The 24,394-nt window shown below is 46.1% G+C and overlaps 1 protein-coding gene across 4 annotated transcripts in view; it reads right to left on the bottom strand.

Moving 5' to 3' along the window:
- ACAP2 (ArfGAP with coiled-coil, ankyrin repeat and PH domains 2) overlaps positions 1 to 24,394 on the bottom strand; it is a 1,585,345-nt gene that overhangs the window by 769,243 nt on the left and 791,708 nt on the right. For 2 of the 4 annotated variants that reach the window (XM_069618583.1, XM_069618582.1), the window contains exon 11: positions 23,887 to 23,907. The exons of the other annotated variants lie outside the window; for them this stretch is intronic. In XM_069618583.1, coding sequence (XP_069474684.1) covers positions 23,887 to 23,907 — 21 coding nt within the window. The remainder of the gene's footprint in view (positions 1 to 23,886; positions 23,908 to 24,394) is intronic. 4 annotated transcript variants of the gene reach the window in all.

The following is a 24,394-nucleotide window of genomic DNA, read 5'->3' on the forward strand; positions in this document are numbered from 1 at the left end:
CATTGGAGGTGCCCCTGTCACTTTCAGCGGGTGTGGCGGTGGGGGGGGAGGGTGGGAAGAGGGTTCATCCCACGACATAATGTATGGGGACCACCGCTTTACACGTCACCCCTTAAGGGTCTTAGGCCGAAGGAACTTACAAGCCACACACTGCTTCTCATCTTGATCTAAGGGGAGAGTAGAATTACACGTTGTGTGCTCGTCTTTACACAGATATCGGACCCTACACTTAGGGCAGAACCTAAATGGAGTCCTTTCCATAGTGAAAGGACTAAACAAAGATGACCAGACCTAGAGGGCAAAGAGGAAAGACATAACGAAAGATATGGCCACCCCGACCCCACTCTCCCTACTGTGTAGGCCGGCCAGAGGGCCCAGCCACGTGGATGCCTCAGCCGCCAGATCTTAGGCGCCGTAGAAACTTCCTGCAGTCTTCGTTGAAGTTCTTAATCACTGTCGAAGTGACTTATGGGGGGGAATAACTGACAAAGTTGGTATAAAGAAACAATGACTTATGTAAGAGCTCCGCTATAGGGCGACCAGTTATCTGGGCGGAAAAAAACAATCAGAGGGACCTCGGCGCATCAGGGATTTTGGGTACACTACACGTCACAATAGGGATAGTGTTACAGACACGCCTATGCCGATGTCCCCTTTCGGTCCCTGATAAGACAGGATGCAATACTCTGCGGTTACCACTGGATGTCGGACCACATGCACAGCATGTGATTCTAAGCAGATTAACAAGCATCAGAACAGTATGCATTAATAACCAGATTAAAGAAACCTCTTAAGCCTGCGTCATTGATCAATTCCCTACTCTAGAAAACAGCAAACTGTGCTTTCCAGGACGTCTTACAAAACAAACTCTGTTCTCTGTCCAAACCTACGCTAGTTTAACATCTGACTGTTAGGAAAGATTTCTGAATTGTAGGTAATTTTCCTTCCATGTGGCAACCCCTAAACTTTTTGCTGTTGTTTTCACCCTGATCTAGACTTTGCCAGAGAAGCGCAGCCTTCCGCCGCACTCCTCTGGGCTTTCGCTTCATTCTTACGGGGAAACTGATATGCCCTTAAAACGGTCAGTACCGGGAAACATTGTTTTCCATAGTTCTTTCCTCATGTTGCAGCTTTCGCGCAACATGACACAAGAGGGCACTGTAAGCTAAGTTACTGCTCTCTTGGGTCTCTAGTCACTCTCTTTGGATTGTTAACGAACGGTGCAAGTGAATCATGGACGGGACTGGTGGCAACGATTGTTTCTTTCTGTTTTGAGCTCCTTTTGGCCGTTTAAGCATGTTTCTCGCGCTTAGCCCAAAATGGTGGCCTGGCTTCCAAAATGGCCAGACCACAAGGCCCTTTGTCCTGCCCGCTGACCGTCTTGCCCCCTTCACCTTCCCCATGGCGAGCCGACCTGGGGCCTTCCTTATTTGGGCATGTACTTTACCGCAAAACACAGATGCTTTTGCAGGCTTCTACAGGCCTGGTATGAGCCTCCAGGATGTGGGCTGGGATGTCTGGTTCCAATACACATCCTGGGTGCCAGAGAGTCTAGTGTGTCTTGAATGCCTGGGACCACTGTGGTCCGTGATAAGTCCACGTATGGTGTGAGTGTTTTGTGAGCAGATCTCCCATTGGGTCCTCTCCGTTTTGGCGCGAAGGGAACTCTGGATAAGAGGAGGCTGGAAACACCACTACCATGTCGATCTCCTGAGTTCTCACGAACGACGGATACAGGAGGCAAGTATCCTGCAACTAAGAGGCTGGACTGAGGAATCGCTAGTGACCCCTGAAGGACTGCTCCTCTGCACTGCTGTCGCCCTGTGAGACCATTCTGCCTCTGATCAAACAAGAAGGCCTGTACTGGTACTTCGACCCTTTGGAATAGTGGGAACAACTATTCTCGGCATCTTCATCATCTCCTGCACGTAAGCCTTCGGAAGCGTCCCTGGGCCATCCAGTGGACTGACCAGCCTACACAGGAGTCTTGCTCTGTTACCGCCGTCAGGTTGTGTTGTATTCCGAGTCCTTAGCACTCTCACACGATTCGTACACTTGGCATTCCCAGGTCTGAAGTGAGAAGTGTGCATTGGGCTGAAATACACACGGCCGCTGCGTTGCCCTGCTGTGGTAACAATCTGTGTGGGTTCACTGCGTTTGGGACACCCTCAACTCTAACTTCTGCTGCTGCGGAATCTACACGACGCCGAGACGTCCCCTGCTCGTATCTGAACCTGCCAGCACTGAAACTGATGCGGAGAAGCCTGGGTCTGCCTGCATCGGGGACCGGTGTGTAGCAACGCTAGGAACCGGTCGCCCTCCTGCAGTAGCCTGTAGCTTTTCCTCGCTGTGTTAAACAGCACGCCTTTTTCGCACTCGCGCTCTGCTTCAGCCCACAAGTGGAGGCCGCGCTTGAGTAGCGGAGATCTGTTCGCCCTCCTTTGTTCACCGCTCTGAACTGCCTGATTCCCTTGAAGAGACTCCCCTTGGCCCGTTGGCACCAGCGTGTGCAGGTACTTTTGAGCACAAGGCTCCACTCTTCGTAGGGCTCGGACTTCCTTCTAGTTAGGTGGCCTCTGAAGTCGAACTGGGTCTAACGATTACTTGCACTGCCCGTTTTCCTCCCCATCTAGGTGGTCTGCATATTTTGTGCTTCTAACTCTTTAGATCCTTCGGTAATTGTATATATATTGTATTTGATTGTGATGTGTTGGTTGAGTTTTATCGTGATTCTTTACTATGGTCAATATTACAAAGGCCTTGTAATAAATGTGTCTATATTTTTAATATAACACCTGCTTGGAGTAATTTGTAAGTGTCCTTGCTTTGTGTGCTCATTGCGGGCTTTCAGTCACCCTCACCCCTCTTGAGACCTAGTCTTGACCGCCGCCATCGCTACCCTGATTGGTCTGGCTTGTCCAGAGGTTACCCTGTTCCAAGAAACTAGGCTGGCCTTCTGAACCTCTGCCCCTCCAGGACAGAGTTCAGAAATCCATCTTAACACTGACCTACCACTAGGTACGAAAGAGAATCTAAGGTAAAACTTAGTAGAGGGTTACTCCCCTTTTAGCTAACTTAGTGGTGGCTGGTTTTCTGAACCCCCCACCCCCACTAAAGAGTTGTTACCGTTTCTTTCAGCAATCGCCCTTAAACAGTTCCACCAACAACAAAAAAACATGTCTCTCAGCTTCACCTTTGGGTCAACACAATGTCCTCAAAAGGTATTCATAGAATTGCAACTTTCTCCTGGGATGTAGTCTCCTAAAACTGTATAGGTCGGTGTCTACTACCAAACCAATGTTCTTTCCTTGTCCTTCCTGGGATGTCACAACTTTAGCCTCGGGTAGGCTCCAGGCCTGCTCAGCCTGGTTTGGGTAGATCTTTATCGTGACCATTCGTCGGTATCTCAGCCCCTGTGTGGGTTACGGGCCCGATTAGGCCTTCTGTGGTTATCACTTTTCTTTCATCCTCCTGGAATACTTTTATACTTAACCTGGCATGGGTTGCGGGCCTACATTGCCCTGCTAATTTGTCACTTCTCTTACCTCCTTCTGGGAATTTGGATCATTAGCCAGTCACAGGCTATAGGCCTGTTCAGCCATGCTTTCGAAGGTTGCTTCTATTGTCCCCTTCTGGGGTATTTGGATCGTTATGTGGGCTTAGAGCCTTCTCAGGCGAGTCTGGTCTCTTGCTTTTCTCACCCTCTCCTATGATATTTGGGTTGTTAGCCCTGTGTGGAAGCCTTTTTTGTGTTAGCAAACACATGCAGATGAGGCTGCCTTCTCTCTGTCAATCATCAGCACCACAACACAACAATTACTAGGGGGCAACAAGCCTGTGCTTACTAAAATCTCCAAAGGGGTCTGGAACATGTTATCCACGGGACTAGAAATCTGCATAGTAAAGTTAGTTCTGTCACAGACAGTGAGGGCAATCCCTTGTATAACTTCATATCGAGAGACACAAGGTGCATACACGCCTGCTCAGCAGAACCAGGTTAATGATTGCTTTCTTAGTATAGGGCAAATGGAGTCACTTTGCTTTTTATTTTTTAAACAAGTTTCTTTATTGTTAGAGACAGACATTGGGCAGAGCAAAATCGTTAAATGAAGACATTGAGTTCAGTTACAGTTCAAGCATGACAACGCCAGCCAATCTTAATTCACATGGAAATGGATGAGCCCCCGCCCCAATTCTCGCCAACCGGCTGTATCTGCCCCTACCCTGTCCCATCCCAACTCACCAAGGCTTTACAGCAACGCTAGGTATCTATATAGTTGTGCTTATATGCCCCAAAGTAGGAGTGCTGTACGTAATTAATGAAAGGGAGCCATGTTGGAACGTAGGATGTGCATTTCCCTCTGCTCTGGCTAGCGCTGTAATTTTTTCTGCTTAGAGAATCTCCCATATTTTCCCCCAACACATTTGAATAGGTGGGCCCTCTGGTTGCTTCCAATTACGAGCAAGAGATATCTCAGCAGCCAAAAGAAGATGTAGCTTTGAGCTCTTTTGGGGAAGTAGAAATATCCCATCCCTGTGATCACCCAGGAGAACCACTAAGGGGTCCAGAGGGAGGGATACCTTAAGCATGGTTTTAATATTAAAGAGCACTTCCTTCCAAAAGGATTGGGCCTTGGGGCACAGCCACCACATGTGGAAGTAGGTCCCCTAGCTTCCACATCCCCTCCAGCAGCTGTCATGATAGTAATGGGTCATATGATGGGAGTTTGTGCGGGTCTAGGTACCATCTATAACAGATTTTCAATGGGCACTTCTTATCTGTGGTGCACTGAGACACGCTGTGGTTGCGCTTCCAAATACAGCGCCAAGAGTCTTCATGAATGTGGGTCCCCAAGTCGTGCGTCTAGCTGCACATACAAGGCAAACGTTCCTGTGGGTAATAACTATCAAGCAGATTGTAAAGCACTGAGATCCTCCATTTGCTGCACCCAGCCAAATACGTTAATTCCAAGGCATTAGGATCTCTGGTGCCCTTTCATTTAATAGTGGGCTGACTAGCCCAGTGGCGCAGCTGAGAATAATGTTAAAGGTATTTATATTGCGCACTGTCACCAACGGAGTTGGTTCCAAGGTGCTCAGGTGGATCTGTAACAAGAGGGCGGGGGGGGGGGGGTTAGGTTAGGTGAAGAGGGAGAAGGAGAGTGAGAGAAGTGGTGTACTGTTGGCGGCTTCAGTTTGGTTTACACCGTGCGCTGAGCTTTGGTGTAAGTATCGGATTGAAGCGAAACCTTGTGTGCTGTTGATGCAGTTTATTTATTGTTTGTTGTTGTTGCAGTGTGGTGAACTGTGCGCGTTTTGCTGGGTGAGAAATGGTTGTGTGGTTTTTCGGGTGAATTACGTATGCAGAAATATGAAGTTGGGTTAGTAGGTTGTATGTCCTGGCCGATCTTGTTCTATTTAAATAGCATTCCTGTGGGTACGCTTAGTAGCTGGTGACATTTCTTGGCCATCTATCTGTTAGGTCAGATGGCACGGCACGTTCCTGGTTGTGTTGTATGGATCTTAGGTTGGTGGAGTCAGTTTATGTCTAGTCCCCCATTGGTGCTGTGGGTTGACTGCCCCTTATTCCCTTGCTGTCTATATTGACAGAGGTCTGCTGGGCTTGGGCATGATTCGGGGGCCGGGGTGCTATTGATGAATCGTCCTTGACCTTCCGTCTTGGTCTAACTATGTATTCGGTCATTAGTGTCGTCCTGTTAGGACTATCTCTCAGTTTGTAGTAGAATGTGTTCCTTATATTCTGTTTGTAGTTGATAAGTTGTTGGGGTCTGGAATCGGTGTCTTCACTCATCATTGTTACCAGGTATGCGTGCGCCCCTGTTGGTATTCTACTTATGCAGTGGAGAGCCAAGATTTGAGCAGTTTCCTGAATAGTAGGTGGTTTCTTGTGTTGCGTATATTCTTCGATAAATCGTTCCACATTTTTGGTGCGAGGTGAGGGATCCTCCAAGTTTTCTCTTGTTGTAGGGTTTTGGTTCTAGGCGAATGTCGCTGCCTGATCTGAGCGTTCTTGTTGGGGGATGTAGGTGTAATTTGTCTCAGGAATTCTGTGCCTTGGTTCTGGATTGATCTGTGCGTGATGCACACTGATTTGAATTTGATTCACTGTTTTATTGGTAGCCAATGTAGTGTTTTTAGCACAGGTGTGATATGTATTCTTCGCGGAAGTTCGTGGAGCAGTCTGGCTGCCGCATTTTGTATGCGCTGTTTTTTTAGAAGTCGTTCAGGCATACCCAGGTATAGGCTATTGGCGTAATCTACTCTGGGCATGACGAGAGCGATGATGGTTAGTGTTTTGTTGGCAAATGATAGCAACAGTGGGATCCTTTTTTGCCGCTCGCAGTAGAAAGAAGCAGTTCTCGAGTATAGCCTTTACTTGTGGCTCTAGGCTAAGTTTGTTGACCATCAGGACGCCCAAGTTTTTTTTACAGTCGACGGTGGGCTGGGGTTGTACCGAGTTCCCTGGCCAGGGGATGTAGTGGTTGTCTCCTCTGTTTTTTGTGATGATCATCATTTCTGTTTTGCCTGGGTTGAGTTTGAGGTAGTTAGAGTTCATCCAGTTGAATACAACACAAAGGCAGTTCTCAAGTGTTGTGTCTTCTTCTTGATGGTCTTGTATTTTGAATACTATTTGTGTATCATCAGCGTAGTTGTAGCAGGTGAGGCCGTGTCTTTTGATGATTTTGATCAGCAGAGAAAGGTAGATGTTGAATAATAGCAGGGAGAAGGATGATCCTTGTGGTATGCCGCATGTGGATTCTCTTGTGTTGGATTTGAAAGGTTTCATCCATATAGTTTCTGTCCTGTTTGCTAGGAAGGATTTGAATCACAGTAGGGCTGTGTCTATTATTCCTAATCCTTTTAGTCTTGTGATGAGGATGTCGTGGTTAACTGTGTCGAATGCCACCGACAGGTCTAGAAGTATCAAGGCCGTACTGTTGTCTGAGTCTGCATTTGCTTTTAGGTCATCCCATATTGACAGCACAGCTGATTTCGTTCCTCTCATTGGTCTGAAACCATCTTGTGCCTGGTCTAGTAGGCAGTGCTTTCCTATGAATTCTTGGGATGTTTTGTACATGTAAGTTTCAAGCAATTTAATCTTTCCGTTTCCTGTAAGGAGAACCCCTGTTTGCATTCTGCAAACGTGAGTGGGGACCCATCCTTGTATAGCTGTCTCAATTCACCAAATCCAGCCCCAGTCCAGCACGAAAACGTTGTCATCTGCAGGCCCGGGGTGAAGTCTGGATTGCCAACAATAGGTGGCAATTGGACGAGGCCAGGCACAGTTCCCCATCTCTAGGTCGCTATATTCCAATATGCAAGCGTTTGCTTAGTAGAGAACAAGAGGGCAGATCTAATGGTGTCCTGCGAAGATGTCATGAAAGGGAGCTGCTACAATGGAACCTTGATCAAGAGTTGCTCCATTTGCGCCCATATTGGGGAATCTCCCCACTGAGCCCATGAGAAGACATGCGAAAGTTGGGCGGCCAAATAATAACTATGTACATCTGGGACTCCCAGACCCCCTACTGGTTACCTTCGCAAAATGACCTTTGCTATTCTAGGCTTATGTTGCTGCCAGATGAAGGCGAGAACCTTTCCCTGCAGTGTGTGAAATGTCTGTATCAGGATGCTAGTCAGGAGGGCCGCAAAGTGATGAAGTTCAGGGATTATGGTCATTTTGATTCCCGTCACCCGCTGCACACACAAGGTTATTTGATTTTTTCCACAGTTTAAAAATCGGCCTCTATGCTGGCAATGAGAGGGGGATAATTAATGTATAATAATGCATGTATAATTGGTTATTCATAATATGCTTACTACCAAAGAGGTTTCTAAGCGTGGACCCGGAGATGAGAGCGATTCCACTGGGCTATACTGCCGTCCCAATTGACTCTGTATGTGTCTGACTCTACCCGGAATTTTGAACCTCCAGTTACCCATTGCAATCTTGTTTCCAAGGAATTACACAACGCCGGTATGGCCTGAATTTCTTCTGCAGATAGGGCTATCACCAGGCCTTGGGATTTTGGAGTACTTAACTTCAAACCCGGAGGCCTGACCGAAACTGGCCAGTTCGGCCATCTGGCTGGCCACTGAGGTGTTCGCCTCCGTCACTGTAACCAAGACATCATTAGCATACAGGGAGACATTGTACTCCTGGCCCTGCACTTGTATTCCTCTGATGGTCTGGTGGTTGTGTACTCGGATCGCCAGAGGCTCCATTGAGAGGGCAAAGAGGAGAGGGGACAAAGGGCACCCCTGTCTGGTTCCTTAGGCTAGTCTCACCAGGAGGAATTCCCATTCATCACTATCCGGGTGGTAGGTGTGGAGTAGTTTGCTATCAGGTAAGCACAGCATGTCGGACCAAAACCTACTCGGTGAAGGAGGGCTTTCAAATAGGACAGTCGAAACTGTCAAATACCTTATGGGCGTCAAGGGCTATAACCCCTGCCTTAATGCCCTGTTTCTATACGACCTCCAACAGGTTTAGAGTCTTCCTGATATTTTCTTGGGTACATTGCACTGTGATGAAGCCTGCCTGGTCTTGATTGATAAGTGACGCTAAGACAGTCAAGCATCAAGCGTGAGGCAAGGAGTTTGGAGTATATGTCCGGCATTATTGTTAGTGAGGGTGATCGAGCAATAGGAACCCAAAGGTTTCGGGTCTATCAGGTTTCAAGATTAGAATTGTGGCTGTCTCCAGCATCGACAGGGTTGTAGTTGCAGTTTCTGGGAATTTATTGAAAAGCTGGGTGAGGTGTGGGGCCAGAATCTCACAATAAGTGCTATACAATTCTGCCCTGAACCCAGGTGATTTAAAAGCCGCTATAACCTCTACTTCCTGTACAGGCTGGTCTAATTGTGCTGCCCCCGTAGAGTAAAGCGGTGGGAAGGCGGCCTGATTCAAGTAGTCCTGTAGGACTGCCTCAGCTGGAGGGGAGGCTTCATTAGTCTTTACGTGGTAATCATGGACCCAGCATAGCATGCTACGTTCATCCCTGCATAAGGCCCCCTCATCGTCTAATATGGCCAGTACATTGTTACAGGCTTTACACTTTGCTAATTTGCAAACTACAAGTTTATTGGCGTGGTTGCCTCTAGTGTAGTAGTATTGTTTAACCCTTAATAAAGCCTGTGAGGTCCGCTCGGCGAGGTGCGCTTCTAACTTGGTTCTAGCGGTTTTCAACTGATGCCTGGCTTTAAGGGAGCCTTTGAGCTTATGCATTTTCTACTTGGCCTGGACTTCTAACTCTAGTTCCAACCGTAGGCTTGTCCTGGCCTTAGTGTAGGCCAAAGTCAGTTTCAGAAATTTCCCCACTAATCACTGCCTTTATTGGGTCACAGACCAGGCTATAAGAGATAGCATCAGTGAGGTTTGTTTCAAAATATGCAAGAAGCGCAGCTTTTTATCTCCGGTTTTATCACTGTCTAAGTACCGGGTCGTATATTCTCCAGGGCAAGCATCATGGGAGCGGCAGACCGCAGATTGATAGGGACACAGTCACTGGTGCATGATCAGAGAGCGCAGTCACATGAATGAGAGCCTCTGAGATAGCAGGAACCAATGAAGAGGAAGTCAAAATTGTGCCGATACGGGAGAATCCTCAGTGTACATGGGAATAGTGTGTATGATATGATATGATATATGATATGATAAGGCATTTGTAACGCGCCTATACAGAAGTGTTTCAGGCGCGTTGTATAGTCTCTCAGTTGGGCATTACGGAACCTCCAAATGTCAATCAGGTTCAACTCACGTAGTACCCTGGCAAATGCCAGGGTGTTTCGATAGTCCGCATTTGTGGCTGGTAGGGTCTTTTCTACTGCCAGGTCGGGAGCTAGATTGAAGTCGCCTCCTATAACAAGGGCCACTTCAACGAAAGACTGCAGGCGATTCAATAGGTCAACAAGGAAAAGGTCTTGCGGGTCAATTGGTGCATAAACACCCACAAATGTGAATGTTTTTCCTACAAAGCTCCCATTCATGTCCCATAAAATCCCTGACTTCACGAATGGGGTGGATTTGTTTATTAATATTGCCAGGTCAACACAGTCAGGGTGTGATCACAGCCAAGGTCATGTGAGTTTGTCATCAATGCGCTGTGTCAATGTCAGCAATACTTGCTGTCTTCCCTAGTCGCCGTGTGTATGTGTAACAGATGGTCCTCCTTCTGTCCCCATTTTTTGGCCCTACTCGGCATATACAAATCAACAAAGAAAAGCGACAAACATTTCCTAGCAATCATGTGACCAGGCAACAATGTTGGAGTAACCCACAACCAGAAACAACGGCAGCCAACGTGCAAAAGCTGCTGAACCTGCTTCTAGGTCAGGCTAACAATGATGCAGCAGTGTTCATCAAAGGGCCCAAGCAGCGCTCAAGCCGAGAGCCTCAGCCGAGTGAAATTTTCAAGTCAAACCTCATGGTCTGATAATGCCGAATCAGGTAGGGTCCATGGAACGGCTCAGATGCCTCCTTTTCCTGTGTCCCTTTCCACACTCTGGTCTAGGGCCACACTCTGGCTCCTGCTCACTCATGAGGGGCAGAGGATGGCTCTGGGGTAGCTGGTGATTCCCACCCCCACCCCCGGTCCATGGACAGGAGGTGCTCTTTCTTCAAGTTCGTTATCGTGATGGGCCTATGATGTAGTTTAGGTGGAAAGCTGTTGAGAAAACCCCACCTATAATGAATGTTTTTCTCCCAGAGCCATTGACCTGCGGAAGAGTGGTGAGGTCCTTCTTTCCTTTGTCTTGAATGTGAAGGAGCGAGGCGATGTCCCATGATTTCTGTGACTTCCCTGATTACGGCATGTCAGAGGGATAAAAGGAGACCAGCTGGACCGGGTCCACAAGACTACTGAGTGCGCTAGACCCAACTGGCGCCTGCAGTGGCACACCACCGCAACGCAGGAATCCGCAAGAGTGAATGACTGCGTGGTTAGGGAGGAGACGGTGAAAGATCCTCTGCGTCCCAGGTACCTGGGGTCCCACTGATTGCGAAGTGTCAGCAAATGTCAAGGTCTGGGGAGCGCGGCCCCTCCAATGATGTTCGCAGACTGCAGCCCCCTTGGGCCCCACCAGGCATCAGGGTCCAGAGGCAGGTGGGGCAGTGCACTCTCCCAGAAGAAAGCTTGCAGCACAATAATAGGGGCTCCCCTCTCAGTCTTTAGCGTGACCACAGGTGTGACTGCAAACACTGTCCCGGGCAGGAGTTGGGTTTATTGGGGCTCAGGGTTCCCCTCCGCTGTTGCCATGAAGCAAAACTTCTCCGAAAGGGGCACCGCTACCAGGTGAGGGTTAGATAGTGCATCGGTCCTCAGGATGTTTGCTCCAGGCCGTGATGTTGACTGGTCAGGAAGGTTCTCCTCCTCTGGCCCACCTCCCCCAGCCAACAGCTATACCTGCAGTGCAGGCCACCGGGGAATCCCACTGGGAAGCTGCCGTATGGAGCGCCGGGACCCCGCACCGACTGACACGACAGGAAAAGTATAGAAGGCGCAGTCTCAGCCTCCCGATGCACTGTGTGCGCAAGCCCCCCGGTGTCTGAGTGTTCTGCGCAAGCTATGCCCAGCAAGCAGCAAGGTCTGGGGAAGCTGAGGCGCGACAGTAGCAGTGTCCGCCAAGGCAGGACACCAAACCTCAGTGCAGCACTCGTTCGGGCTCTTTCCAGCAACCCGGCGCTGCAGCCTGACACTCCTTAAGTGTTACCACGTCTGGCACAGTGATTTTCAGAGCAGATGCCCACCATGAAGCAGGGGCATTATCAGCAGTTGTCCCTGGTAGTGCAGGAGCCATCTTTCTGTCTAGCCTGCAAAGCCACTACCCGTCACCCCCCACACCAAGTCACTTCACTTTTAAAAAGAAAATGCTTTTCCTTATCGGCCCCTTGTCTTGATGCGCCTCGAAACACAATTTTTGATGTATGGTGTGTATTACAAATAACCGATAAATAAAATCTAAGAGGTCATGGAATGCATGATCCATTTTACACATAGCAGAGATGGAACATGGGGGCTGACATAATCAAATGAGGTTGATGAGGCAGATGATGTGTGGTTGTTTCATCACCAGGGGTACAAGCAAGATCTACAGATGTGTTTTAAGGATGCGTTAGTGGGAAACGAGTTCAAACAGTCAAATATCTCCATAATGTCAAAGGGCATTACCCTCATGATTATTTACTTAAATACTCCCATGGTTGTGGGTGGACACCGAGGTGTCTGAAGAGGAATAAGGAGCCTGTAGTAGCAAACAAAGAGGTGGCACAGGAGGGTGTGATTGGCTAGTTGTCCAGAGGAAAGATCTGCGTACAGTGACTTTCGCATTTGGAGCGGGCTTCTGAATAATCCTTACCCCTGAAAGGATAATCAGAGTTTAGTGTCAAGCCTCTCCAGGATCTGGTCTGGGTAGTCGGCAGGGTAAAGGTTTAGGTTCCCTCTGGTGTTCGTTTCCATTAGAGCCTTCCCATAGGTGAACCATCATCATTTAGAATGTATCTTATGGGAATTAAAAACCAAAGCTTCTTTGGAATGATTAGAAAGTCAAGTCCCAAACAATGCACACAATAGACCACTCATCTGTGCAGTATGTGGAAGGCGGGTAAGAATAGTCCCACAGCTGGACCACCAGTTCCCCAAGCCTACCTGCCCAATGTTATTTCAAACCTCAGAGGCAGCGTTTAGGAATCAGCAGTGTCATGAAAATGAACCCATACCATGTGAATCTGTGTTCCCTGCCAACATTTAGATACTGTGCTGTTACCCAAAGATTTAATGGGGTCACTACAGGATCACCCGAGCTATAAGACGGATTCTTTCAAAGAAGCCAATTAGCGTGCAACCCCAGTGTTCAGAAGTATGAGTTTGGGTGGTAAAGAAAGATTTGACTACCAACACATCCAGGCCTTTCATCGATGCAGGATACTCACTACATAAGTAAGTGTTTATTAGGATGTCACTTCAGAACACTGCTAATTTTAAAGGCTAAACAGCCCCCTTTATGACAAATGTAAGTGTAACATGAAGCCAAGTTCTTTCTATCCAAGTGGGAATGTGTCGAGCCATAGCAAAGCCTTGAAGAGAAGGGAATGATTAGGGATGGGTAAGTGAGTCTTAAAGAGCCAACCACGGATGGACATGCACTTTGGATTTCCTACTTATTTTTCTTCTATAGGTGATACTTCTAACCCATATCCTCTAGAGAGGACTACCATTTCGCCTGTAAGGTCACATTAGTATAATTATCTAAACGCAAAACCCATCTTCTGCAAGTACATGGCTCAGTTCTGTGACAAAGTAAAATAGAGAATTAATAACAAGCGGTAGGTAGGTTACAGACTGATAGGCATGTCAAAATGTCTTACTAGACTAATTGTGACCGAGTGGCAATGGAGGCAAAAGCAAAAGCTTAAAAAGAGGTCCGATTTCATCAAATTGCTTAGGCCAATATGGAAATCCCCATCTGCGGAGCACTTCAATCAATGCATAGATGTCATACCTCAAATACTGGACTTTACCAATGCCTTAGTCAGGACTGCAACATCACAGGCAGGAGTGAGAAAAGACCCAATACAATACAGTATTGTAGACACACACAAAATGAAATGGGACATTAAAAAAATGGGACCCAAAGAATTACACAGATTCTGAATGAAGCTGGGAAATGCAAGACGCAAAGAAACTGCACAAGTTTAAATCCCCAGGAAAAAAATGCAGACATCCTGTAAGCATATGAACAAGTTAAAGATTTGGTCAGATGATAGAGGAAAATCTTCAAGAGGCAATATAAAATCAATATGAAGTATTGCCCTCCTCTTACAAAAATTGAACCAGGACTTAAATCGATGTACAAATTAGTATAAACCATTTCAGATGTTTTCAAAACCATTATAACAAACCCCTCCTTGATCTTTGGAGGCAAGAGTATACAGAGAGGAAATCCTCCCCCCAATGCTGGACATGCTGAATGAAGCGTTTGAGATAGGACGGTTGCCTGAGTCACTCAGAGAGGCGATCATAATACCGCTGCCCAAGCCCAATAAACCGGAGCATAGATTTAGTTCCTACAGGCCTCTGTCGATGCTAAATCAGGACAGCAAGATTCTCATGGCTGTCCTGGCAAATCAAATGCGGAAAGTGATTGGTAGACTCATACATCCTGATCAAACGGGTTATGTCCCGAGCAGAAACATAACACACAACCATAGGTGACTTCACCGGGTGGTCGAATGGGGTAGTAAGAACGAGGGTGAGATGACGATAGTGTCTCTAGATGCAGTCAAAGCTTTTGATTCGGTCAAGTGGTCACGGCTATTGGCTGCTTTGGAAGGGATTGGAATGGGGCCGTGCTATATCAGGTGGGCCAAGATGTTGTATAGTGAGCCGCTTGCCAGGGTCCGAACTGGAGCGGTGATATCCGAAAGATGGCAACTTGGCAGAGGCACCAGACAAGGGTGCCCCTGGTCCCCGATGCTTTACATCTTGGCCCTGGAGCCTCTGGCAATATGCCTTAGGGCACAGTATGAGGCGATTGGCATTGAGGTTGGAGGGGAACGACACTTGATATCCTTGTACGCGGACGATTTGTTGCTGTACCTGCAATACCCAGAAAAAAATCTCTTATACATACTAGAAGTGATGGAAAGGTATGCAGAGTTGTCGGGCATCTCGGTGAACCCCCAAAAGTCTGTCATATTCCCGCTAGGTAGCTATAAGGGGATCCCTGTAGAAGGACTACCGGTGCTACAGGTACCATGGGCAACTAGCTCTTTTCGCTATTTGGGCGTAGATATATATCACACGGTGCAAGATGAACACAGACACAATACGGAAGTAGCCATCGAGAAAATTAGAAACAGTATGCAGTTCTGGGCAAGATTGCCCTTGGCGATGATGGGGCGGGGGGCAATGCTCAAGATGGTAGTTCTGCCCAGATTCCTGCATTACTTTAGTAATATCCCATACATAATACCCAAGAAGTTTTTCAGTAAATTGAAAAGCATGTGTAGGGATTTCTTGTGGCACGGTACCCGAAATAGAGTGGTGTTTTGGAAACTGCAGAACTCTTATGAAAAAGGAGGTATCAGACTGCAGCATTTTGAGGTTTATTATTTGGCGGGACAGTTACAATATGTGGCTAAGTGGCTTTCTGATGAAGTGACCCCTGAGCACAGGGTGCTTGGACAGGACTGTGCCCTGTTTTATTTGAAAGAAATGATCTGGCTGTCCGAAACTGAAACGAGGGGGCGTCCTGCGATGTTGAGGCTTGGATGGAAAATTTGGCGTAGGGCTTGTCCTAATGGAAGTCCCATACCCGTGCCTCCTGCAGATACCGCTGGTTGCTTTGACAGGAGGGAATGATCAGCTGAGGGTGATTGTTAGGACCTACTGGGAATCGGTGGGGCTGGCAACGCTAGGCTATGTTTGGCAAGAGGGATCCTTTAAGGAGTTTGTAGAACTCAACGAAGAGGCGGTGCTACACACGGGTCAATATGTCACGTATATTAGATTGGTGCGGATGATTAACACCACCTGGCCAGAAACAGTTTTGATAGAAGAACCAGTTGCAGTTTTGGAAACAATGTATGATATATCTGACGGGGGTCATGAGATCTCGAGACTGTATGAGATGGTAATGGCTAAGGTGGGGAAAGATTTGACGCATCTGAGACTGGACTGGGAGGTGGAAGTGGGGGCCCCGATGGAGGACGGGATGTGGGAGCGTGCCCTGGGTTACCATAAAAAAAGTGTCTAGAAATGCCAGATTAAAAGAAATTCAGCTCTATGTAACGCACAGGGCATACATGACCCCCTTGAGGATATCTAAGTTCCGAAACGCGGAAGTACAAGTGTGTCCTAAATGTAACCTGGAAAACGCTGACATGACACATATGTTTTGGTCGTGCCCGATTATTAGGTGCTACTGGGGAGAAGTGGTGCAGAAACTGGCCGATAAAGGGGTTACTCTTGTCACAGACACGGCTTGGGCCTGCTTACTGGGCGGGTTCCCTAGGCCACGGAAACTCAAACATATTGAGAAACTGAGAAATCTTGCGTATGTGCTTGTGAAACGTAGGATCGCCATGAGGTGGAAGAAATGCCACAAACATAAGGTGGATGTATGGTGGAAGGACTTACAGAAATGGGCGGAGGCTGAAACGGTGGCATGGAAAGATGCGAGTAGCCGGGCTGATGAGGGGGAGGTGGGCACCCTATTGGCCTGGAAAACGCTAATAACAGAATTGTTTGGAGTAATGTCAAATCCAACAGACTCCGAAGAGAACGAAACCCGGCCGCATGTGCCAAACATTGAAAGAGATTGACAAATAGGCTCACGGGGGGAGGGAGGGATAATGGGAGCAGTGACTACGATAACTTGATGTGCAATTGAACTATAATGATTATGCTGCTTGTTTGGTTTTCGTTGTTTTGTTTGCATAAAATCAATAAAAGAAATTAAAAAAAAAAAGCAAAAAAAAAGATCTTTGGAGGCAAGAGAAATTACAAATCTAGGGACAGCTCTGGCTGATCGGACCATGACCTAGCTGAGGATAATGTCCATGAGTGGGTAAGCTCCATGCCCTTCGTGTGTGATTATTTTTGCCATTATTAATTGCATTCTCTTTTGATCTTTTACAGACATTCTTTGCATTGAGACCAATGCTGTCACATGGTGCATCTGTAGCGTTTCCACTTCACTGTTGATGTTACTTGGTCTAAAGATCAGCACCATATCAGCCATGGTTGGAAAGGACACCCACATCTCTTTCAGGTCCACTGAACTGTTTGAGTAGACTGACAGATCTAACCTGAAAGATGGTAGCAACGGCAGGAACCTTAAGTTTGGAGAGGGTGCCATTCTAGCGAAGAATCTGGGCAAGCTCATGCACGTACAGAGCCTCTCCAGCGATCTTTCAGTATGCTATGGGGCCTATCACATGAGACTTGCACTTCCGTTGGTGGCAGTAATGCTGTACATAGTAAAGTTCCAACAGCTGAAATAAATTCACTAAATGTACCGGGTAAGCCACTAAGAAGTAGCACCAGCCACACTAGCTGCCCGATGTCTCTGGGTTCCCCGAATCTTGTAATGCCACCAACAACATTCAATCGACGGAAAAGCCGAAGAAAGCGAGGGGAAGCAGAAAAGGAGCATGATCTGAATCGCTGGGACTAATATTCTGGTTATTCCAGGAGTGAAATTTCAGGATAAACGATTAGCATGTTAAAAGAATTGTATGGAAATTCTCAAAATTAGAGTGAGGTTAGATAGGAACCTCACTCAAGTACATTTGGTGATGTTATTTCAGCAGTAGTACCATTCCGGTAACATCCTTGCCACCAACAGAAGCATAAGCTTCATGTGACAGGTCCCATAGCACAGTGAAGGGTAGCTGGAGAAGCACCTTATGTGCATGGGCTTGCCCCGATTATTCGCTAGAATGGCAGATCTCCAAACTTAAAGTACCTGGTGATGCTGCCATCTTCCAAGTTAGATCAGTCTACTCACAAAAAGAATACAATCAAGTAAATGAAAACCAGAAACACCTCAACCAGGTTAAAATGTATTAATATTTTAGGAAATTATTATTTTGGACAATGGTATACTCCGACTGCAACTGGATTACAATTTAAGTAATAACGGATCAGTTGCATGTCAGTGATTCACTTTTAAATGTTGGCATTACCTTTATGAGTGATGCATATTTGTGCTACTCTACGTTGCTAATTTAGAAATCAGCCATAATACCAGGAATTTTAATATATCAGATTTTCAAAACTATTTGCAACAATAGGCTTGAGAAATTCATCTTGAATCAACTACAGTACAATAACTATAAACATCTAAAGTTGTCTAAATAATAGGTACAACCAAAGTGATAACGCGTTCATAGCAATGTTTAATTGACTGAATTATACTTACGCAGGATGTGCATATTTATTACTTTCGCTTAGGCACAGAAAATTAGTTCCAGTCCACATCATGCAATCCCTACAAGCAATGAGAGCGTGCAGTCCTGCCACCAGAACGTGCAAGAAAACCAATCTCACAAGAGCAATCGGAAATGCATGCAACACTGTACAGTCTGCACACACATTTGTAGAAACACTTTTCAGAAAAAATTCTATCATGAGCTATTGATTGAGAATACGAAATTTAACAGTTGCATTGTGAAAGTTTTGGATCCATATCCAATTCATATACAATTGGTGCCACAGGCATTTTGGCGAAAGAAAAAACAGGTACGAACAGAACTACAGACCAACTGTACACAATTAGTGTTTCAATGAGCATTGAGAAAACTACATTGGTGCTCCTGGCTCATGAAAATAATGCCATTGAGTGATAGATGTGTTTGAGATTTAATGATCGAAACATAGATCCGAAGGGCAAGCATGGAAGTAATTCTCACAATTTACCATTATTATTACCTGAAACTCTAGGATTTTGTCTTTATCCCTCTGTACCAGAACCTAAACAGCACACATTAGGCCAGATTGTTGGCCTGGGCCACCTGAAGCGAGTTTCATTCCTATATATATATATATATATATATATTAATACACGGGTTTCCACAAACACTTTTGCTGAACTGCAGAGAGAACGATTTTCCCTGCCTGCCAAATTATGTAGGTGACAAGGTCACCAACTCCTCACCAGCCACATTGATGTGCAACTGTAATTAGCCAGCTTTCCTACCAAGCATTATAATGAAAACAATATAAAATGTTGTAATTTAAACAATACTTCTTTTGATTATATATGCCAAATCACAAAAACAGTTACAGAACGGAAAATACTGGATGATTATTATTAGGGTATTTATTGAGTATCGACCTAGACTCTGGAAGCAACCAAACGTTTTACAATCACAGGGGTAGGTAGCAGAGAAAAAAGGGGGAGGTTCTCTAACAGGGGAGGGAGGGAGGGCAATTGTCAGGGATTGGTCTTTAAGTAACCATGGGAGGAAACAGTGGGGATCAGATCACTCAGTCTTATGTATGGTGGGGAGTGGATGGTGTGTGGACCTAGTATTGTTAAAGAATGTACCAGGAGAAACTCTTTACTTGGACCTACTGATTTATGCTGTGATGAGCACAACAGCAAAGTGGAGTCAGTGTTAACACAAACTCTTGTCTCTATTCCTCTCAATATGGACGATCACAGAAGGGAAGTGTATACGCTGTAACACATCTGGACAATTCATCTCTTCTCCCCAGAGGGGAGCCACCCCCTTTGAGGCTAGGGAAGTGAGCCCACTAAGCAAGACCCTCCCCTTCCACTATGAGTGTAGGCAAGTGGGACCTCACTGGGAGGGACATCTCTTGGGGCAAAGGACTCCCAGTCCAAAACACACTTTCTGCCTACATGGGTGTTGGAACGACTTTGATATGTCCCGGTCTGACTATAACCAACAAAGAGCCATAATTCACTCTACTGGCTTCAGATAATGCAGAACATCATTTGGAGGCCATAATCAAAGAAGATGGACACGCATTTTTGTTTTGATGATGTGTTTAAGAGTAGCACGGACTGCAAATGGAGCAGATACTTGCTACACAGACGCAAGCCTCTGTAGAGCTAATGTCCTGCAGCGCTACAGCAAGCCGCACAGCCAGCGGTGGCGTGAGCGAAGAGATATCCACTCGCTGGAGGTTGAGAAGCTGGTGCTCTGACCGGGCCCAGGAGAGGAGCAAAGATGGAAGGAAAACTGTCTTCCCCGGTGGCACAACCACTAGAGATCAGTGGTGGACCTGGCGCTCTGAACAGATGCCGAATCCAGGGAAAAGAAAGGAGCCCAGGTCCCCGAGTTCCACACAGCAATCACTTTTGCTGACGAAATGAGTACAGATAGGGAAGCGACCGCTCCCAAAGCGGAGGCGGCCAGAGAGGGCTATGAACTGTGGTTTCCAAGACTGCCAAAACCAACAACAGCACGAGAATCTGACTAAACAGAACATATACTGCCCAGATAAAACGGTGTGAAAGAGATGAAGATTGCATATCAAGACTGGAGAAGCCACCAACAGTACGAGTGATTAAGAGAACCGAATGGGCATCTGTGCTATGTGAAATTGAATTAAAGTGAGACGCATGCTTTATGCTGATGCTGGGAAAGCCGACCAATATATGGGGAACTGAAAGTTGGCTGGACATACGTCCCACTTGGAACAAAGCAAAATGAGTATAAACACACTGCAAAAAGGATCTCCTAGCTGACTAACTAGGTAATGTGACAATTCACCAGGTCTCATCACTTCTCCCAAGGGGGAGCCCTTTCCTATGAGGCTAGAGAGGTAAGGTTGATACTAGTTAGTCCCCCTAGGGGTGGGAAATTGTGGGAGGACCTCATGGGGAAGAAACTCCCCTCCTGGGGAAAAAGACATCAGCCTGGTAGAAAATCTCCCTAACCGTCCGGTGTACCCAAGAGTCTCACTGGTCCCCGGCACTCCTGCCAGTCCTCTCTCACACTTGCCAGTTCTCTCTCGCACTTGCCCCCCGGCACTACACCTCACCCACACTCAATGCACTGAGAAATTAATCCTAGAGAGTGGCTCTTTCTGCACTTACCCCAGTCTCAACCGACCGGATGCACTTGACCGTTCCCACCCTGTGTGCACTTGCTCGATCCGCCCGCACCACGCCAGAAGATAGTCTGTCTGTTCTCCCGTCTTCACCCTAAATGTACTGTTAAAATTGCAGAATCACGGTCAGGCCCATTTACTACACCCCATACTGTTAAATGTATTTCATGCACTTACTTTGCCTCTGCAGACTATTATCGTCTCAGTTTTTCAAGGGCTATGAGCAACTGTTTTTCCCTCGTGTTCCCACCCTCTTGAGCGCTTTGAAACACTTGCCTGTGTATAGGCGCTATATAAATAAACAATACATCAGTTCCATAAAACACCACTAGCAACTCCTTATTACTGAAACTAAGAAGAAATCAGGAAGCATAAACATTGACAATAGAAGGCATGAAGTAAGTACTGTAACGAGGTGGCCCCAAAAAGAAACCCGATGATTGCTCCATGGAATTAGAGAAAGCAGTGCAGTGTTCCACGGGGGAGGACCCAACCAAGTAAGATAAAAGGAGTAGGACTAAGAAATAAAGCAGGAAGAAGAAGCAGCAGCAAGAACGGCCTAATAAGCCCTCATTGCGGAAGCCAGCAGCAAGCAAGTCTTGCCCGGGAGATTCAAACTTGGAGGACCAGAGACATGGAGAAGCTGTTCCTCCAGGCAGTGGATGTAAAGAATGGGGCGCTACTTCAACGTCCCAGGAGCCGACTCGCCCAAAGTAAGAAGCAAATCACGGTGGTGTTGTGACAGCAGACAGGTGGATTGTGAGGTCTGGAAACAGTGACAAGATCATCAGATGGAGCATGCCGATGAGTCGTACAGATGACGGAAATCACAGCGTAAGAAACCCACAACCTGGGAAGAACCGGAGCCAAGTCCCAACAGAGGTCTGTGAAGCCAAACCAAGAAGCCAAAGTATATCGGGAGTCAACTCTCTCGACGCAGTGGCCAGCCCAATCCAACCACCCAAGCAGATTTTGTTGAGTCATCTCCCTCGGCATAGTCGTCCCACAAACATCATTGAAAAACCCAATTGCTTTGAGAAACTAATCCCTCATAACGAGAAAGAAACAAAGACGTACAAGGAAGACACAGAGAACCCTGTGAAAGATATCCCTCATAAGAATGTTAAATGGAAGCCAAATAAGGCTGTAAGCTTCTATACTTCCTGGAAGGAGTTAAAGAGGCTAATCTAAGTTATCTGCAAGAGTGTTTGAAAAATACTGTGTGGAACCCTGACAGAAGGACCAGGAGTCATTCCCTGGGTCCCTTATGACAGAACATTGAAGGTGTTACTTCTACTATGAGAATAAAGCAGCCAGAGGAAGGGAGTCAATCTCCTTGTGAAAAAACAGGAACTTCACTTTAAAGACTTAGGTTTATAGTGTTAGATTAGTTGGTTTCCGACGGAGGACATTTAATTTTTACAGACATTGCGACAGCTCACCAAAGTTTATAGGTTGGGGCAGGCCCCTTAGAAGTAGGGAGAGATAGGTTTCTTTATTCAATACACAATCATAACCCACAACATGACCCTTCCTTGTCAATTTCCTTCTTCTACACCCACAAAGTAATGGGAACCTCTAATATCTGAGCGTGCAGAAGCCCTAAGTTTATCAATTGGACTGAGAACAATCACCCTGTCAAAGAGCCACAGGACTTTGGGGAGTCCCAGTGCCAAGAATGTGGGATACAGAGAACAGTGTTTAAAGTAATCCGAGAGGGATTTGGCCACCGATAAAGATGTGGAGAAAAATACCATAAGAAGAAGAATTTTTTTGCAGAGCGGGAAAACGAGAGCAAGAGAGGATATTTGTGTTTTTAACCAACTGTGAACTTTAAATCGTATACTTCAAAGGAACTTTGAGATAGAGCATAAGTCCCATATGAGTTGGGCCAAACAGAAGCCCATTCCGAGGATGTTGTGCAGGCCTCCCTTGTTCCTTTTAATTAGATTTTCTAAAGTGATGGTGCCACTTAGTTAATTAGGATTTTGACTCAGGACTTTAATGTTTGGACTTTGACAAGCACCTTTAGTTTTTGTTTTAGAAGGTAGGAAGCTTCCCTCACAGCAAGAGGGTCAGATAGGCATATTTTATTTTAATTTAGATAAGCCACATCAAATATGACCCGTTGTAGTGTGAGGTCCTTCTTCTGGCTTACCACTGCGCACATAGGAGCATTATGGAGATACAGCGGTGCAAGAGATAATTAAGCTTGGGAAAGAAGCCAGTATGGTGACGCGAGTTCATCACTGAAAATATTGCAGCCCAGATTGTTACTATATTTCTACGACCAACAATGCTGTTATTTTTAAAGTCACAATAATTTGAGCAAGAAAAGATTGATTCAAGCCACGGAGTCTAAAATAAGCTGCCTGGTTATGACCAACATTACTACCTCTGATTGTTCCCTGTGAACAGGCTTTTGTGTTAAGCTCAAACAGTTCTGGCAAAATCACAGAGGTACTCTTAGTGTTGAACTGCACTGTGGGATGTTTTCATTTGTAGCCAAACTGTACTTGTTGAAAGGCACCGTAGTAGTTTTGGGCAGCAAATGAAAATTCAGTGGCTTCCCCTTCACATCTCACTCAGGTTGGCACCAAAACCTTGGTGATTGTATCACAAAAGTGTATTTTTGTTGCCGATTTGGTCAAGTGTACTAGGAGAAAAGGTGCATACGTTGGTGGAAGTTACTGCAGAAGACTTGTCCACAAGTAACTGTTGGACATGTGAATGAAACTGCTGGACAAATGCTTAACACAAAAAAGTTGTATTTTCTTTTTGCATTCTGGTTATTGTAGTGTAGCTTTCATCCGTTCCAGACGCAAAGAAAACCGGTCTGGATGGGCTACACCTCTCGGACATGGGCCGATTTGAGAACTCTGCCATTACCATTTAAATGCCTATGCGTTATTCATTTTATTTTGGTCAAATTTGTTTACCTCGATATGTTGTATCAAAAAAGACCAGAGAACCCAATTATTCATTTTAACATTAAAGACATTTCTTGCCTTTCAAAGGCATGTTTCATGGTAAGGTCTCAAAACTGTGATTGTTTTTCAATAACAATTTTTATTCCATTCCTAACTAACATGAAGGTATCCAGGGATCCAGAAATTAGAGCATGACTTGAGCTAATGTTGCCTACATACCCTGGTTTACACATGGCACATACACTTTGCATGCACTGCAGTTTAGTCAAATATAAATGCGTGGTTAATAATGAAACTGCTCATGCCAAGGAGGTCCACAGGAAAGTAGGAGAGAATCTGGTTGGTACCTGATGCGGTCTGGCTTTTTCCTGTCATGTGAAAAAATGGGGTAGGATTAAAACATTCTGGAAAAAGGGGAGAGGGAGGAAAATGCAAAATGGCAAAATAAGCAAAAAATTAGCATGATGTGAAAATACAGCAAGAAATAAAGCATAAAGCAGCAGCGCTAAAACCTATACTTGCATACACTTGATACTCACAAATGCTCATTTCATTTACAGGAATAGTTTTGGCCCTTCAGAAGAACAAGTTACTTACCAACTGGTAACGTTCTTTCGACTGGATGTTCCTCCAACGTATTCCACATCTTTGACATGTAATGTCCACAGCTGTGCACTTCGGAAACTTTTTCAGCAGAGGGCGTGCAGCATCGATGACGTCAGGTCGATGTCCCTCGAAGGCCTCCGTCGAGGGCGACGTCACCGGATCTTATAAATAGGACGCACAGCGCTGGTAGCCTCAATATAAGTTTTTTCCCTCAGTACGTGTGGCACCAGTCTCATGTCTGCTTGACTG

Source organism: Ambystoma mexicanum, chromosome 10 (genome assembly GCF_040938575.1).
Source record: "Ambystoma mexicanum isolate Mex_15411 chromosome 10, UKY_AmexF1_1, whole genome shotgun sequence".
Taxonomy (NCBI): Eukaryota; Metazoa; Chordata; class Amphibia; order Caudata; family Ambystomatidae; genus Ambystoma; species Ambystoma mexicanum.